General features: G+C 54.6%; 1 protein-coding gene across 1 annotated transcript; it reads right to left on the bottom strand.

The window, feature by feature from the left end:
• Positions 1–270: 270 nt before the first annotated feature.
• PARP10 (poly(ADP-ribose) polymerase family member 10) lies at positions 271–18075 on the bottom strand. The gene is made up of 10 exons (XM_082235511.1): positions 17889–18075; positions 15321–15566; positions 14939–15190; positions 10617–11470; positions 8441–8653; positions 7646–7766; positions 5218–6177; positions 4934–5073; positions 3607–3781; positions 271–890 (listed from the first exon to the last, which is right to left on the bottom strand). Exons 1-10 carry the CDS (start codon positions 18052–18054, stop codon positions 589–591), a joined length of 3429 nt encoding a protein of 1142 aa, XP_082091637.1. The 5' UTR covers positions 18055–18075; the 3' UTR covers positions 271–588.
• Between the last annotated feature and the right edge of the window lie 368 nt (positions 18076–18443).

Genomic DNA, 18443 nt, shown 5'->3' with positions numbered 1-18443 from the left:
ACATGCGCCAACGTGGCGAAGTTGCCTGCAGGGCGCTGGGCTTCTTGGGGGACAGGCGCAGTCTGGGGCAAAGGCACAGAGGCAGCCCGTCTCCCCTGCCCCCCAGCCCCACCCAACCGGCCCTTGGATCCTGCCCAGAACCTGCAGAGCCTGAGACTCTCCCAGTCAGGCTGGTCTCTGCTGCTCTTGCCAAGCCAAGGAGCAAAGGAAGGGGGCAGAGGGGGCACCCCCCAAATAAAACACCCCCCAAGCAAGACAGGCCCTGCTCTGACTTTTCCTTGTGTGCCTTTTAATGCATGGCTTCTCCATCCTTCAAACCACCCCCAAAGTGATGCCCCAAGTAGGCAGCAGCAGCAGAATCAGCAGCCCCCCTCCCCCCCCCACAAAAAGAGGTAATATGTTGAAAGCAGGGTCTGTAGCAGATCCAGTCTGAACCAAGGCTGGTGCCCAGTGGAGTCTCGCTGGCTCTGCCCCCTCGAGAAGGCCCAAATCAGACAGTCTGGCCACGGGCATCCTTGCCCACCCCCTGCTCAGTTTTGCCTGGCAGCCCTGGGGGAGAGGGGAACAGCAGCCCCCCCCTTGCCCCCCTCAGGGCTGCTTGGACCAGCGGCAGGTGATGAGGTGCTGAGGATACGCCTGAGTGTCGTTGAAGATGACAAAGACGCCTGGGTTGCTGAGGTTGTCCACGGTGCTGTCGTAGCGCCGCGGAACGGCGTCCCCTTCCCGCAGAGGCGGTGCCCGCATGCTCGGGTTGCCCAGCGCATAGTCCCCGGTCAGCGTCCGCGTGACAAAGATGTACTTGTTGCCGTCGCTGCTGGAGGGGGAGTACATCTCCTGCACGGAGACGACGGCCTTGACAGCAAAGTAGACCCCGTGGCCGTAGCGTGTGGCTGGAGGGACAAAGAGGAAGGGAGAGGGGGCTGGGGTCAGGAAATGGGACGCAGGCAGTGTAGGACCCCTTGGCTCTTCCTGAGGTCTCCCCCAGCCCCAAAGCACCTCCTGCCAACCTGCCTAACCCCTGCGAGGCTTGGGGAATTATAGAGCAGCAGGCAAGGACCTGCAGTTCCCCATGTGTCCAGCTGGGGGCTCTGCTCAGAACAATTCTCCAAGGAGGGACAAGCCTTGCTGTTTTCCAAAGCATGGCTGGTGAAGAACCCTCGCCTGATGGGTCAGTCCAAAAACCTGTTGGATCAGTCTAAAAGTCACCAGGACAGTAGTGTTCTCACATGCCCCTTATAGGGAACCTTCCAGCAGGATCCGTGCCCAAGAGGAACTTTTCCCTCCTGCGGTTCCCAGCATATCCATCTGGCCAGCAGCCATTGCGAGCCCCTCCTCCGTGAATCTGTCAAACCCTCTTGCAATGCCAAACTTTAAAAGCTAAACCTTCCCTCTGTTTATTATTTACCATATTTTTCGCTCTATAAGATGCACCCAGTTTTTAGAGGAGGAAAGCAAGAAAAGCCAGCAAGAGCCGCAGACACGCTCACTCGACGCGGCTCTTTAGAGATAGAGTGGCTCTTGCTGGCTTTTCCGGGAGGTGGGAGAAGGGACTGACGGGCTGCCCTCTGTCCCTTCTCCCACCTCCCGGAAAAGTCAGAGCAAGCTGCGCTGCTCTCCCTCTTGCTGTGCTGGCTTCAGCGATAGCTGCGCAGTCTGCATTCGCTCCATAAGACGCACACACATTTCCCCTTATTTTTTAGGAGGGAAAAAGTGTGTCTTATGGAGCGAAAAATACGGTACTTAGTTTATTTCTTACATTTATAGACCATGTTTTTTCTACCAAGGATCTCAAGGGGGTTTGAATGGTTCTTCTTCTTCTTCTCCCCACCTCATCCTCCTCGGTTAGGCTAAGACAGGGGTCGGCAAACTACGGACCACGGACCACATCCGGCCCAATTGCCCTCAGGATCTGGCCGGCGGACATTCTGTGGATTGGCGATTCTGTTTGTTTGCAGTGCCATTTTTTTCTGGCCCTATTCCCCCCCCCACACACACACCGCAGTGCCTCCTCCCTCCTCCTGGCTTCTCCCCGCCCTGCGTAGTGGAGGAAGGAGGCTGCGCTGAGCTGCCTGAGCACCATTTTGGGCAGCACCTCTCTGGAGCCAGCCAGCACTTTCGGGCCACTCGTCCCGCCGCTGCCGCCACCAGCCTCTGCTGCTCGCAAGGGCAGGCACAGGAGCTGTAGTTAGCGCAGTGCAGTGCCTCTCCCAACCGCAGCTCCTGTGCTTGCCCTTGCCAGCGGCAGAGACTGGCGGTGGGGAGATAAGCGGCCCGAAAGCAGCCCTCGTATGGGCAGGCACAGGCGCCGCGGTTGGGAGAGCACAGCGCCGACGGCAGCAGCATAGGGAGGCAGGGGGAGGGGAGGGGCTGGGGGAGAGAGAGAAGCTTCCTCCGCCCCACACGCGCGCGGTCTAGCCCACCACAAGGTCATTAGGATATACCGTATTTTTCACTCTACAGGACGCACTTTTCCCCTCCAAAAAATGAAGGGGAAATGTGTGTGCATCCTATGGAGCGAATGCAGGCTCCTTGGCTTCAGCGAAAGCAACGTGAAGCCTCCGGAGCACAGCGCGAATTCCCGCTGCTCTCCGAAGGCTTCGGGTTCCTTTTGCTGAAGCCGGGAGAGCAAGACTCTCTTGGCTTCAGCAGAGAGGGAGAGCTGCGCAGCACCCCTTCAGCCAAGCGGGAGGGGCGCTGAGCAGAGAGGGGGGGTTTCTTGTTCTCACCTTCTAAAACAAGGTGCGTCCTATGGTCGGGTGCGTCCTATAGAGCAAAGAATACGGTAGTTCCATTCCACCTTAAAAGGGACAGGCGTGACTATTGTATGTCACGTGCCCGTTTACATTTCCAGCACAGCGCTTTCCGGGAACTTCCATTTGTATATAGCTTTTGCACTGCTGCTGTTTTGCTGGAGATGAAGGGAAGCAGACATGTTTTCCTCTGTTCCTGAACTATGCTGAATAAAATGTTGTACATTATGCTTGCACATCTCTCTGTCCGCCTCTTCTGCTGTGAGAAGATTTACGCACTCTGCTTTCAGAGCATGAACGGGTCTCTAAATGTATCTGAGGCTCATGTCGCTGATTGATGCTGTTCCAAGGGAGACCAGCTGCCGGCCAGTGGCTGGAGCCAGCTGGGGGCCGGCCTGATGCCCCCATCTTCCAGGCAGTATCCCAACAAAGGTCTGGGGGATGGTGAACTGGCCCCCTCCCAAAAAAGTTTCCTGACCCCTGGGCTAAGAGATGGTGACTGGCCCAAGGTCACCCAGGGAGCTTCACGGCTGAGTGGGGATTCGAACTCTGCTCTCCCAGGTCCCAGTCCGACACTCTAGGCAAGGTGTCCATTTCCAGGCAGGAGCAAGTGCCCAGGGAGGTCCAAAGGAGAGCAGAGAATCATAGAATTGTAGAGTTGTAGAGTTGGAAGGGACCATGAGGGTCATCTAGTCCAACCCCCTGCAATCTTTTGCCCCTCGCCCACAACTCTCAGATTTTTTTTGCCCAATGTTGGGGCCCAAACTCTGGAAGCTGCTAGATCTGGGGCCCTTGTGGTAGCCCTCCTGGGTGCTCCAGCCTCCCCAAATCCAGCCCCTTCCCACCCCTGGCTCACCGTTCTTTCCGCAGAAGCTGCGGTTGAAGCCGTGCAGGCAGATCTCGCGGCTGGACTCCTCCGTGGTGCCGTGGAAGAGGAGGCGCTCCACATCCCGGCGCCTGCAAACGTTCAGCAGGGCCACCTTCTTCAGCTGGTACTGCTGGTAGAGAAGAGGGTGCAGCAGCTTCTCCACCTGCCGGGCACGGAGGGAAAAGGAGGGACCATGAAGGCAGCGGTGGTGCAGTGGTTAGAGTGCCAGATGAGGACCTGGGCCAGACCTCAGCCACGAAGTTCACTATCTGTGCCAGGCTTTGGAGAAACGCAGCCATTCTCATAGTGAAGGTGCTCCCAATTAAGCTTCCCTCCTACTCCTACCCCCCCCCCCAAATTATCTCCATCACTTCCCCCTTCTTGCAACCTGATCTCGCAACCACTGAGCCTTCTGCGTAGCAACCTTATCAGCACTCCTGGGAGAGAGAGGCTGGACACTTCCTAGCGAAGGGGAATCAGTTCTCTCTCTTCCTCTTCTGCTTCTCCTAGCTGTTCCCCACTCAGTTCTGCCCAGCTGTTGTTTTCCGAGCTATGCCCCTCTGCAAACCAGTTCTCTAAATCTATGCTGCTCCACTGTTCCTGGGCAGCGTCAGGATCCTGAGCAGGAGCAGGAAGAGGGGGAGGTTCCCACCGTTCCGCATCAGAGCTGTAATCCTCAGTCGGGTCTCTGACAATTTGTGACCCTGCACCAACTCACTGCTGCCCAGTCTGCTTGCTAGTTAAGGCATCATGAACACCCAAAAAAGATTGAAAGGTCCGTCAAACAACCATGTCAGCCCCCTCCCCCCACTGTATCCAATTCTGGGTACCGAATTTTAAGGAGGACGTTGACAAGCTGGAAGGTGTGCAGAGGAGGGCAACCAAGATGATCAAGTATCTGGAAACTAGGCCTGATGAGGAACGGTTGAAGGAGCTGGGGATGTTTATCCTGGGAAAGAGGAGACTTTGAGGAGGTAGGAGAGCCACCTTCAAATGTCTCAGGGGCTGTCACAGGGAAGAGGGAACGTGCTTATCTTCTCCTGCTCTGGACGGTAAGACTCGAACCCATGGCTTAAATTGACAAGAAATGAGACTCCCACTAAACAGACAGAAACACTTTCTCACAGTAAAAGCTGTTCAGCAGAGGAACAGAACGAGAGATGGTGGACTCTCCTTCCTTGGAGGTTTCAAAGCAGAGGTTATTTGTCGGGTCAAGCTTCTTGCCAGTCTAATTCCAGCACGGGCACCACGCTGGCTCCCCTTGCTCCGCAGCATGGTGCCCCCGGCTGCCCCAGACCAGTGCCCGCCCCAATACCTTGACAATGCGGATCTTGTTGTGCATGTCCTCCAGGGTGTCGTAGAAATGGCGCACCGTCTCCCGGAACTCCTCTGTTCCCTCCACAAGCTGCACCAGCCTCGCCTCCCCGTCATCCAGCCCCACAGGGACAGAAGGACCTGCAGAGGGGGGCACTGCCCGTCAGGAGGAGGGCGTGGGCTCAGAGGGACCCTCCCCCCACGCCACGGCCGCTCTTGGGCCAAGAGGGAGCCCATGCAGCCCTGGAGGGGAAGACCACCCCCGAAGGGGGTGGCAGAGCCTACCTGGGAGGCGGCCAATGGGCACAGTGCGGGCACTGCCCAGATCGTACTCTTCCATGCGCTCGAAGTCGATGGCGAAGGGGCGGCCGTCAAAGAAGACGTCCAGGCGCTTGAGCCCCCGACCCCACGCCTGCTCCAGAAGGGCGCTGGCCTGCGCGGAGTATGGGGCGGAAGACCCCTGGAGGTCCCAGTGCACCCAGCAGGCGTCGCCAGGGTCCCCCACGGCCTCCGTGCGCAGCAGCCGGGTGAGCAGCAGCGCCAGGTCCCGCGTGGCGGCCACGGGGTAGTCAGCGAAGCCTCGCACCACGGCCACCTCCCCGTCCAGCGAGATGCGCACGGCGTGCTTGCGCTCCAGGTGCGCCAGGTAGGCCAGGCAGGGCGGCGCCAGGGAGCGCAGGGCGACGTGGGGCACCCTCTCCTCCCGCAGCTGGGCACGCAGGGCGGCCTGCAGCTCCCGCGCCAGGGGGGCTGCGTCCTCCTCCGCCCCCAGGAAGACGGCCACCTGGGCTGAGTCGGCCGCCTGCCTGGCATCCTCCAGGGAGATGCTGAGAGCCGAGAGGAGGGTGGCGTCGGCGCCAGGCGCCTGCTCCTGTGCCCAGCTGGTGAGGGAGAGCTCCATGGCGCGGCGCAGCTCCTCCTCCTCGCGCCGGGCGCTGTCCATCGACTGCTGGATGGCCAGCAGCAGCTGAGCCTCCTCTTCCTCCTCGGCCACGCTGCTCCGCAGGGACAGGGGTCCTTCCTCCAGCGCCCCCTCCTCCTCCTCCACCGTGGCATCAGTGCCCTCCGCCCTGGCAGCTGCAGGGGCCGTCTCTGCCCCCTGCGAGGGCCGCTCGGGGTCAGTGTACAGGTCCTCCTGCTCTTCCTCCTCCACCTTGACGTTCTCCAAGGACCAGGACCCCCGTCCGGCGGCTGGGGAAGCCCCCCGGGGAGGCTGGAGGGCAGCCAGCAGACCCTTGATCTCTTCTGCAGAGGGAAAGGAGGCCATCAGGGGGCAGAACAGGGGCAGGGAGGGGGGCTCGCTGCCCTGGCAGCCCCGCAAGCACACACCCCCACGCCCGCCCCCCCCAGTTAGAGGGCTTCCCAAGCCGGGCTCAGGGCAGCTAACAACAAATTTAAAACACTTAATTATAGAAGCAGCATAAAATACAGTATAAAAACATGAATAACAATAGAAATCAAAAATCAATCAGATAATCCCCAGGGCTAGCTGGCTGAATTGGTCCTACTTGGGCCAGCGAGGAGACCAGGGGAGAATTAGCTGTGGGGTCTCAGAGCGGGTAATGTTCATAAAAAGGGGAGGGGGAGGGAAGGAAGGGGAATAAAAGATCAGGCTAAGTTCAAATTAAAAGCCAGGCGGAATAGCTCTGTCTTACAGGCCCTGTGGAAGAAGTTAAATCCTGAAGGTCCCTGGTCTCCTGGGACAGAGCATTCCACCAGGTCGGAGCCATCACTGAAAAGGCCCTGGCCCTGGCGGAGGATAGTCTGACTTCCTTAGGGCCCGGGACGTCTAAACTATGGTTATTCATAGACCTTAAGGTCCTCTGTGGGGCAGACCAGGAGAGGCAGTCCTGTAAATACGAGTTGGAAGTAGAGCTGGAAGGGGTCTTCAGGGCCAGCCCAACCCCCTGCAATGCAGGAATCTGAATAGTGATTTTATGATTTATTCCTCTGGGGCTCTGGCAGGGTGGATAAAAATCAATGATTTAAAATAAGAATAATAATCGGATTTTTAAAAATTTAAATCAGATTCTTTAAATTTAAATTGGATTTTTAAAACAAAATGCTTTCAGAAGAAAAATCTTTCTAAAGCTAGTTTTCTATTTAAGTTACATTACAGTCCAAAGGCTGTTCATCAGGAAATATGGGTTTGTTTTAAGTTTTTCATGTCTGCTAAAACTCAGTCTCAGTTTTCTGTTTAAAAAATTGTTTAACCACATCAGTTAACAAACATGGATACATATGCTAGTATGTTATTGCTTTAGTTAAATAAATTGTTTACATTTTTATTAAGGAAATCGTTATTTTTCTCCTTCCAATAAAGTCCAGAAGAAAAATTGTCCAAATATAAACAGTTAACTTATTAAACCTCACAACAATTTCATAATTATCTGTCTTTGTATTTCTAATAGTATAACCAAATCAGAAATTTTTGATATAACTGCAAAAACTACTCTGAAAATTTATTATTCCAAAAATGAAACCTTCACCTGGTTGTAAAGATTAAGATCATACTAGCAAGAATGAGTCTTTCTGTAAAAAAAAGTGATTTAAAGCAAGCCTTACTTTGGGGGTGGGGGAGGGACATCTCCAGAGCCCCTCCCAGGGGCAAGAAAGGGCAGGAAGCTCAACCCCCCCCCTCCATCATGCCAGCCCCACAGCGCCTCTCTCCTCTCCGTCCCCCGGCAGGCAGGAGAAGGGGGCAGGATCTTACCCAGGTTGGCGTCACTCGGCTCACCAGCTGCGCCCACTGGGGCTCCCAGCCGCTCCTGCCCATGGGGGGCATCTCGTGGGCAGCTCACCGCCAGCGGCTCCTGAGACGTCTCCAGTTCGTGCTGGGGAGAAATTGGGGGAAAGAAAGTCAGAGGCATTCGCAGAGTCAAGACGGGTCCAGTCTGGTTTCAGGGGGGGGGAGGGCTGGATACCCTTCCAACTGTACAAGTCTATGATTCTATGCGCCGTACCAGAAAATAAAAGGCACATAGCATATTATTATTATTATTATTATTATTATTATTATTATTATTATTATTATTTTATTTATACCCCAGCCATGAAAGTATAAAGGGAAAAGGGAGAGGGGCTGGAAACCCCCCTTCAGCTGGAATATGGTTTCACCCCCAGGGAAAATTGTTGTTGTTGTTTGTTAAATTTACACACCACCTTACATCCAAAATTCACAAGGCGGTTTAAGACATAAGAACATAAAGTGCAGAATGTAATAATACAAAAAAAAATTCTGCCCCCCCCCCAGGTGCACCTAGAAGGCCACAGACTGCTTAACAACCAAAGGCCTGGGAAAAGAGGGAGAGTTTTGTCTGGCGCCTAGTGGAGGCAGCAGGTGAGCTTCCCCAGGGAGTCCCATCAAAGGGGGGCCACTGCAGAAAAGGCCCCACCACTAAGCCGCTTGGCCTTCACATTCATGGGGGGTGTCTCCTTCCCGCTTTCCTCCTGAGCTCCCCTTTTCCAGGGCACCCTCCCTCTCCCGAAAAAGTGCACCTGAACCCACCTGCGTCTCTGGGGGGCTCCAGCGGACCCTCTCCAGGCCGATGGTGCAACGAAAGCGCCTCTCCAGTTCCTGCAGCGTCTCCTGGCCCCGTTTCTCCAGCAGGAAGCGGCTGATGCCCGGCAGCTCCAGCCTCACCGTCTGGGTGTGGATGGCGCTGAGCAGACTCTGCAGGAGCTCAGCTGCCGCCTGGCAGGCTCCGGCTTCCCCACTCAGCTGCACAGCAGGAGGAGAGCAGAGGCAACAGAGACGTTTGCATTCCCCAAAGGTCCAGCTCAGAGCCGATTGCTAGAATCACAACAGCGTCACGGAACAAGAAGCGTGGCGATCGCCAGCCAGTTCAGTCACATCTTGCACAGGGGCCACGCTCCGGGAGGGGCGCGCATATGGAAAAAGACAAAAGTGGAACCTTGGTTCTCGAACTTAATCCATTCCGGAAGTCCGTTTGACTCCCGAAACCGTTTGAAAATCAAGGCGCAACTTCCAATTGGCTGCAGGAGTTCCTGCACTCAAGCGGAAGCTGCGACAGACGTTTGGCTTCCGAAAAACGTTCGAAAACTGGAACACTTACTTCTGAGTTTTTGGCATTCAAGAACCAAGGTGCGACTGTACTCAAATTGCATCCTTGGGGAAAAACAAAAGCCATGCAAGAGTTGCAAAAAAGAGCTTTAAAGCTCTCTGTCTTGCTGGCCGCTCAACACATTGGCTCTGGAAAACTAGGGATGCTCAGAAGCCCTGCCAGATCTTGTGAGGGCAGCTCGGAATGGGTGTGCCCCAGACAGGGCGGCGGCGGGGGGGGGAATAAAGGGGGGAAATTATTATTTTTTTCCCAGCCCCAAAGAGCAAAGAAGCCAAGACAGCCAGAGGGATCCATCCACTCCGAAGGCTTGCGGATAGCTTCCTGAAGCCTGGAGAGTGAGAGGGGTAGGTGTGCTTTAGTGAAAGCCTGCATTCACCCCATAGGACACACACACATTTCGCCTTCATTTTTGCAGGGGGGAAAGTGCGTCCTATAGGGCGAAAAATACAGTAATTGGAAAGAGCTCCTGAGTGCCAGACGACATCCTCTCTCTGGGAAGCAGAAGACACATCGCCTTTCCTGCCAGGGGCTCCCCTGAGAAGGCGCTTGGTGTTCTCCCCCTCCCCATTTTATCCCCACAGCAGCTCTGTGGGGCTATGCCAGGCTGAAGGCACCCATCTCTCTGTCCAGGCACCAGGGGGGAGGGGATCGTGGCCTCCTGCACCCAACCTTCGGGGGCTCAGAAGCACCCCAAAGGCAGCCGGCCCGGCACAAACCTGTCTCACCCAGGCTGCACCCTCCCCCCAGGCCACAGAGCCCTCCAGCCCCAATGATCTGGGGCAGAGTGGACTGCAGAAAGCCAGATGGAGGAGGAGGGGACCAACCCTGACCTGGCTGGGGGGCCCAGAGAAGGGAGGGGCGCTGGGAGGAAGGTGCCCAGGCCCCACAACAGACACCCTGGGGCAGTGGGAGGGGGTGGGGGTTGAAAAAAGAGGAGAGGGCCACGGAGGCAGCATGACGTGGCAGCTGCATTCCCCTCTTGGGGGTCCCTCCCCACTCTCCAGTTCTATGGCTCTGGGGGTCCACCCTGCTGGGGACATCATCATAATCATTTTTCATCATTTTTCATTTTGTATACCATCTTTCTGTCTTACAATACTCAAGGCGGTTTACAAGCTGAAGAAACAAAAAATGTACATCTTATAACAATCTAATGCAATACAAAAATGCGATAGTGAAACTTTAAAATAGGCAAACTACATCAAAAAAGTATCATAACAATCATTACAATAATATTAAATAATAATAATAACAACATATAAAACATATACTGTATTTTTCACTCCATAAGATGCACCTGACCATAAGGCGTACCTAGTTTTTAGAGGGGGAATGCAAGGGAAAAATATTCTTTAAAGGGAGTGCTGAGCAGAGCCTCCTGCCTGCATTCGCTCCATAAGACACACACACATTTCCCCTTACTTTTGAGGATGGGAAAAGTGCGTCTTATAGAGCGAAAAATGCAGTAATAACATATAAAAGTTAAACAGAAATCCACTCAACAGTTACAATAAATAATTTCTAAACTATAATCAATAAAACAACGGCAAGCCAATACAATCCAAACGGAGAAGCAGGACCCCGCAGCCCCTCTCTTACCCGCAAGCCTGTGACGTCGTCTCCTTCCAGGGGCAGGAGGGTGACGCTGCCCATGCCCGCCAGCACCTCCTGGTAATAGCTCTGCAGGTAGCGCAGGGCGCCCGGCTCCATGGCCACCAGGGCCTCGTCGGGCATGCTCTCCTGCAGGCAGGCCGCCAGCCGCGCCCGGTTCTCGGCCTCCATCCCGGCCAGGGTCAGGCCCTCCAGCCGCTCCCCGCCCTCCCCCAGGCGCACCAGGCAGCAGGGGAGCGTCTCCTGCAGCTGCGCCCAGCGGGGGGAGGCCAGGGCCGGCAGGTGCCTCTCCGACAAGGGCAGGGCAAAGTGGCCCAGGGAGGAGCCCAGCAGCTCAGTGGCCAGCCGGGCCGTCTCGGGCCTCAGGGCCGCCACCAGCACCTCGTCCGCAGCGGGGAGGAAGCAGGCGCCCAGCCCCCGCTCGGCCAGCCGCTCCGCCAGGCAACGCCGCACATCCTCCTGCCGAAGGAAGTCCAGGACCCAGGCGGAGAAGGGCAGGCGCTCGGGGGTCACGTTCTGCAGGACCCCCTGGATGTGCTCCAGCAGCCACTTTTGGCACAGCGGGTCGCCCCCCGAGACGCGCAGGCCGGCTTCGTCCAGGGCGATCGCGCATTCCGGGTCAGGGGCGGTCAGCTCCCGAAGGACCAGGTCCACTTGCAGCAGCTGCCGGGGGAAGGCTTCCGGGAGGGGCAGGAGGGCAAAGGGGGTCCCCGAGTCCCCCGGAGAGGCTCCGTCCACCTCAGCCCCTTCTTGCTCTGGGGGCTCCAGGAAGTCATAGTGGGGGGAGACAGCCAAGCTGTGGTCCTGGAGGCGGTGGGTCTTCTGCAGCACATTCTCCACCACTGCAAGGGAAGAGGGAGAGGAGACAGGCAGGTGAAGTGCCATCACCGCGACTGCGGGCACACTCCAAAGACGGAGCCACAGAATCACCCAACGGTAGGGGGGAAGGGGTCCGAGGGTCAGCCAGCTCCACCCCCTGAAATGCAGGATTCTCAAGCACCGGGCAGGGGGCCGTGGAGGTTGGAAAGAAAGGGATCTGGAGATGCAAAGAGGTTGAGGATATGTTTTGTCATATGCGGTGGACTTGTAAAACGGTTTTGGGAAACGATATATAATGAATTGGAAGAAAACAGTATCCTTTTTGTTGGGGATAATTCAGAGGGAAATTCCCAGTTATCAGAAAAGACTTTTTAGGTACACTACTACTGCAGCCCATATTCTGTTAGCCCAAAAATGGAAAACGAGAGAGGTCTCAGCCAAAGAAGAACGGCAACTTAAGGTGACAGAATATGCACAGAATATGCACTTAACATATACAGGTGAAACTCAAAAAATTAGAATATTGTGGAAAAGTTCATTTATTTCAGTAATTCAACTTAAAAGGTAAAACTAATATGAGATAGACTCATGATATGCAAAGCGAGATATATCAAGCCTTTATTTGTTATAACTGTGATGTTTATGGCGTACAGTTGATGAAAACTCAAAATTAACAATCTCAGAAAATTAGAATATTAAATGAAATCAGCAAAATGAGGACTGCAAATAGAGCAATACTGGACCTCTGAGAAGTAGAAGCAAGCACAGTAATCCCATGGGCATTGAACCAGGTTTTGGTACTTTTGGCAGTGTGGGCAGGTGCCAAGTCCTGCTGGAAAATGAAGTCAGCATCCCCATAAAGCTCTTTTTTTTAAATAAATATTTTATTAAGTTTTCACAATAGAAAAGCATTCAAGAAAATATACCAAGACAAAGAAAATACAAAATCACAGAAAACAATACAATACAAAAATACAAACATTGAACACATCAAAAGAAAAAGAGAAAAGAGATAAAAACACATATAATAACAAAAAACAAAAATTCCCTCTTTCTTAATTTCTCATCTTCAATTAACTTATTTTCCCGACTTCCTCACGTCTCCCGTTCTTGTATCCCTTTTAGAAATTAATTCAGCAAATTCATATCCTATTAATTTATCTGTTATTAATCCAATCTTACATTTTACTTTGTTGCTAAAGCCCCTGCGATTCATTTCAATGTCCTCAACATTCAAAAATTTTACAATATTTCTGCAAATAAATTTTAAATTTCTTCCAATCTTTCTTCACCGACTCCTCTCCCTGGTCTCGGATTCTGCCAGTCATTTCCATTTCCAGCATCCCCATAAAGCTCGTCTGCGGAAGGAAGCATGAAGTGCTCCAAAATCTCCTGGTAGATGGCTGCGTTGAGCCTGGACTTAATGAAGCACAGTGGACCAACACCAGCTGATGCCATGGCTCCCCAAATCAACACAGACTGTGGAAACTTCACACTGGACTTCCAGCGTCTGGAATTGTGTGCCTCCCCATTCTTCCTCCAGACTCTGGGTCCTTGGTTTCCAAATGAGATGCAAAAGCTGCTCTCATCAGAAAAGAGATTTGGGGAGCCATGGCATCAGGTGGTGTTGGTCCACTGTGCTTCATTAAGTCCAGGGTCAAAGCAACCGTCTACCAGGAGATTTTGGAGCACTTCATGCTTCCTTCCGCAGACGAGCTTTATGGGGATGCTGACTTCATTTTCCAGCAGGACTTGGCACCTGCCCACACTGCCAAAAGTACCAAAACCTGGTTCAATGCCCATGGGATTACTGTGCTTGATCGGCCAGCAAACTCGCCTGACCTGAACCCCATAGAGAATCTATGGGGCAATGGCAAGAGAAAGATGAGAGACATGAAACTGAGCAATGCAGAAGAGCTGAAGGCTGCTATTGAAGCATCCTGGTCTTTCATAACACCTCTGGAGTGCCACAGGCTGATATCATCCATGCCACACCGCACTGAGGCAGTAATTGATGCAAAAGGGGCCCAAACCAAGTACTGAGTACATATGCATGCTTCTACTTCTCAGAGGTCCATTATTGCTCTATTTGCAATCCTTGTTTTGCTGATTTCATTTAATATTCTAATTTTCTGAGATTGTTAATTTGGGGTTTTCATCAGCTGTACGAAATAATCATCACAATTATAACAAATTAAAGGCTTGGCATATCTCGCTTTGCATGTCATGAGTCTATCTCATATATTAGTTTCACCTTTTAAGTTGAATTACTGAAATAAATGAACTTTTCCACAATATTCTAATTTTCCGAGTTTCACCTGTAGAATAAGAGAACCAGAAAAATGTACGCCTAAAGAAGACTGGAAAATGTTTACTGAGTACATGGGTGAAAATTGTGTTCATTTAAAAAGGCTGGTAGCATTAAGATAAATTCAATTGTGTAAATAAGTTTTGATGGATGTAACAATGGATTACTGAATGGTTTAGTTCATGTAAAATATGTCGGGATGTGTGGTATGTAAAATGAACCACGGAAAGAGAAGGGAAGTCACTGATTTAAGGCTGTTTAAATGAACATTTTGAAATGTAAATCTGAAAATTTAATAACAATTATATATATGAAAAAAGAACAGAAAGAAAGGGATCTGGTCATTGCAAACACCAGACCAAGCGGTAGCAATGTTGATGAACCCCCCTGCCGTGCGTGAAGCCTGGGGGGCAGCTGCCCCCACTGCTCTCCCTCAAAAGCCCCCACCTCTTGCGGTCAAGGCCAGCCGTCTCCTGCAGGAAGCCAGCGCAGGAGGGATACCAGAAGGACTAGGCTGACTTGGCTCGGACTACTGCAGTGCGCTCTGCATGGGGCTACCTTTGAAGGTGACCTGGAAACTACAACTAATCCAGAATGCGGCAGCTAGACTGGTGACTTGGGAGTGGCTGCAGAGACCATATAACACTGGTCCTGAAAGATCTGCATTGGCTCCCAGGACGTTTCCGAGCACAATTCAAAGTGTTGGTGCTGACCTTGAAAGCCCTAAACAGCCTCGGCCCAGTATACCCGAAGGAGCGTCTCCACCCCCATTGTTCTGCCTGGACACTGAGGTCCAGCGCCAAGGGCCTTCTGGTGGTTCCCTTGCTGCGAGAAGCCAAGTTACAGGGAACCAGGCAGAGGGCCTTCTTGGTGGTGGCTCCCTCCCTGTGAAACGCCCTCCCATCAGATATCAAGGGAATAAACAACTATCTGACATTTGAAGGCAGCCCTGTTCAGGAAAGTTTTTAATGTGTGACATTTTGATTTATTTTTAATCTTTGTTGGAAGCCACCCAGATAAATTATGATTATGATTATTATTATTATTGAGTCCCATCAGGTCTGACTGCCTGAATTTTTAACACTGCCCCCCCACCCACTCAGGTTGGCAGAGGATGCCTGCAACCCCCCCTGGCCTTCCTGGAGGAAGTGAATCTGTGGAGAGTTCCAGACTCAGCCCTTACCTGCCGGGTTCTGGAAGGAGACGACAGCCACCGTGGCCCCCGCAAGCAGCCTGATGGCCCGCACTGGCCCCCCACCGCTGCGCTTGCTCTCAAAGTACAGCTCCAGCAGGTCCTGGCTGAGGGGGCGGGGGCTGGGGCGGGGGCCCTCCCCCCACTGCACCAACACGCTGTCCGTCTGCTCCACCCAGTCCAGCGCCAGGCGGGCCCCGTCCAGCGGCCGACTCTCCACATGCTCCGCCAAGGCCAGGAACTCTGTCAGGACGAGAGGGAGAGAAAGGAGACCGAGTGAAGAGGAAGAAGCCCAGAGGAAGGAAGAAGAGCCCCCCCCCCCCCCGCGCGAGGAAGACAGGAGGGAAGCAGGAGACACGCAAGCCCCCCGTACCTGCGTTGCTGAGCGGACTGGGCAGCTGCACCAGGGCCTGATCCCCTCTGGGGCTGCAGAAGACGGAGCAGTCGCCACTCTCGCAGTTCAACATCCTCTCCACGTAAAGCTCCACCAGGTCCCGGCTGGTCTGGGGGTTCAGGCCTTGCAGGACCACCTTCCCATAATCCCGAGGGGCGGCCGGGTGCACCGTCAGGTGGGCGTCCTGCAGCTGGTGGTCTGTTCTGGAGAGGACCCGCTGGGCATCTGGATGGAGAGAGCAGGAGGCCAGAAGGTCAGCTTGCAGAAGAGAAAGCGCCAAGCCAGCAGCCCAGGAGCTCCATCCCTGGGGGGCCCAGAGGCTGGAGCGGCAGCAGCAGGCAAGGCGAACCTGCTGCCCCCAGGGGCCACGGGACCCCCTTCACCCTAGGCAGCACGGCCAACGGTCAGGGTGGGTGGGAGTTGCATTGGCACCTGGAGGGCACCACAGGTTCCCCGCTCACTCTGGGCTACGGCAACACCAGCGCAGCAAAGCACCCCTGGACTATCGGATTATCTCCCAGATCACATGCCAAGGGCCAGACCCCCCCAGCCCTGCTTCCCATGGAGGCATCCGCAGGGCCACGGTGGGAACACCAGGCTGGACGAGATGGGCCCCATCCAACTGCAGGGCTCTTCTGGGGTGTAAAGGCCCACTTCCAGCTCCCCGTCCGGAAGGGGAGCTGCCCTGCTTCCCCCTCCCCTCCCCATGGCCGCTGAGAGGTCCTCCTCCAAGGGCCTTCTGGTGGTTCCCTCCCTGCGAGAAGTGAGGTTACAGGGAACCAGGCAGAGGGCCTTCTCGGTGGTGGTGCCCGCCCTGTGGAATGCCCTCCCATCAGATGTCAAGGAATAATAATAATAATAATAATAATATTTACACCCCGCCCATCTGGCTGGGCTTCCCCAACTACTCTGGGCGGCTTACAACAAAATATAAAAATACCGTGATACATCAAACATTAAAAGCTTCCCTAAAGAGGGCTGCCTTCAGATGTCTTCTAAAAGCCTGGCGGTTGTTGTTCTCTGTGACATCTGGTGGGAGGGAGTTCCATAGGGCAGACACCACTACCGAGAAGGCCCTCTGCCTGGTTCCCTGTAACTTGGCTTCTTGCAGCGAGGGAACCGCCAGAAGGCGCTTGGTGCTGGACCTCAGTTTTCAGGCAGAATGATGGGGGTGGAGATGCTCCTTCAGATATACTGGAAATAAACAACTATCTGACTTTTAGAAGACATCTGAAGGCAGCCCTCTTTAGGGAAGCCTTTTAATGTTTAGTGTTCTGTTGGGAGCCAGCCAGAGTAGCTGGGGAAGCCCAGCCAGACAGGCGGGGTATAAATAATAAATGGATGATGATGATGATGAGAGTCGCCTTTCTCCCCCAGTAAGGATGACAACAAGTGCTCCCCTGCCTCTTTTGTGCAATACAAATTTTCTTCCATGTTCGCAGACCAAAATAATTTCTCTGGCATGGCTGTGGGAGACAATCATGGTCTACAAAATGGGAGCAGCAGTCTCCAAGGAGAGGAACCGCAAAGGATGGCAGGAGTCCCCTGCCAGCCAGCCAAGCCTCTGCACCCCCCAAGGTTCCCTTTGTTGATGGAGAAATCTGAGGGCTCCCTTGGACAAAAAACGAGGACACCAGCCAGGAATACCAGAGCAAAACAGCAGCCAGGAGGCTTGGTCTTGATTGAAGACGGTCATGACAGGACTCCCACCTGCCACCAGGTGGAACAAGATGGAAGCCCCAAACAAAAGAACCCCCCATCTTTATTAGCTGCCAATCCCCATGTTACACCCCCCTCCAACTACATCACGATTACATCAGGAAAGGGGAGGTCTGGGGGCCGTAATCTGAGCATCCTGGACCCTGCCCCATGGTTCCCCTTGCCCTCCACCAAACACCCATCAAGTGTCACAAAAGAGATCTTTACATTTCCCTGTTTCCCAGCCAAGTTCATCCCACCCTTTTGTCTCCATCTGGGTTTGCTCTTTCTGGAATGGCTACCTGTCTGGCCCTCAGGTATCAGGAGGCCAGGGATTATCCCTCAGGCTGAGGAGCTGAGCTCACATGTCTATAGGGATTTCTGAAGTTTTCCCAGTGAGCCAGTACACAAATACATCTATCAGTGAATTCTTACATTTGGTATCGTGTAGCAAAGGCCCTTTGAATAGATAGGAAGAAACTGTGATGAAGTGTTTTGTGGGGACAAATCACAAAAGTCACAAAAGGGATTGTGCTGATTTTGGTAGTGGGCTGCATGTGCAGGATATCTGCTGGAGGGGCAACCCCCCCCCCCGAACCTATACATAAATTCCTGCAACCCCTTTCCATTTGCGGGGCGCACTTGGGCAAAAGCAGGCAGCCCCGCCCCCCTCTGCCAGGCCACCCCACGGGGCGCGGGGGGCACACTCGGACCCCCCTTGATGTGCCGGGGGGCTCCTGCTTTCCCCTGTCAAGGGGGAGGGGCGGGGAAGCTGCAAAAGAGCCCAGCCCTTGTTTGGGTGCCCTTTGGTGCCCCGCCTGCCCCCCCCCTGCCCGGCGGGCGACGCACCCTCTTCCCTCTCGAAGGTGAGCGTGGCGCGGGCGCCCCTCCGACGGCAGCTCCGCACGGCGCCCCCGCCCGAGCGACGCCGGTTCTCGAAGTAGAGCACCAGCAGCTCGTCCGCCACGGCGCCGGGGACCCCGCGCACCTCCACCGCCGCCGCCGCCGCCGCCATCCCGGGAAGCGAAAGCGAAAGCGCCGCAGGAAGGGGCGGGGACGCGCGCGCGCGAGAGAGAGACCCGGAGCCCCGACGCCCCCCAGCGGACGCGCGCAGCCCCGACGGACTCGGCGCCCGGGATCCCCGCCGCCGCTGCGCAGGGCAAGAGCCGCCCGTCCCGCGCCGCGGCAGCCCCGGACTACAAGGCCCACAAGCCTCTGCGGCCCCTGCGCGCCCCCGTGCCTGGAGGAGGCGGACCCAGGGCGAGCAAGAGCCCCCCCCCGCGGCCCCCCAGATCTGGAAGGGCCCTGCCCGCCTCTCGCCCTTCTCTCTCCGGCGCCGACCCTCAGGATCGCACTGCGCGCCGGCGCTCCCTCCCCTTGAAGGATGCTGGTGACCCCCAGCCT

This window comes from Podarcis vaucheri (assembly GCF_965113315.1).
Source record: "Podarcis vaucheri genome assembly, chromosome: 8".
NCBI lineage: Eukaryota > Metazoa > Chordata > Lepidosauria > Squamata > Lacertidae > Podarcis > Podarcis vaucheri.
Note: the sequence above shows the minus strand (reverse complement) of the source record. Positions and strands in the feature narration are given on the sequence as shown.

Bases quoted from the DNA above. Each gene is read 5' to 3' on its own strand.
- PARP10 (XM_082235511.1), bottom strand. From the start codon at position 18,054: ATGGCGGCGGCGGCGGCGGCGGTGGAGGTGCGCGGGGTCCCCGGCGCC. The intron at 6,178-7,645 runs GTAAGATCCTGC...TTCCCTCTGCAG, and splicing joins GCCGAGTGACGCCAACCTGG to AAGAGATCAAGGGTCTGCTG. The intron at 5,074-5,217 runs GTAGGCTCTGCC...CCCCCTCTGCAG, and splicing joins GCCCATTGGCCGCCTCCCAG to GTCCTTCTGTCCCTGTGGGG.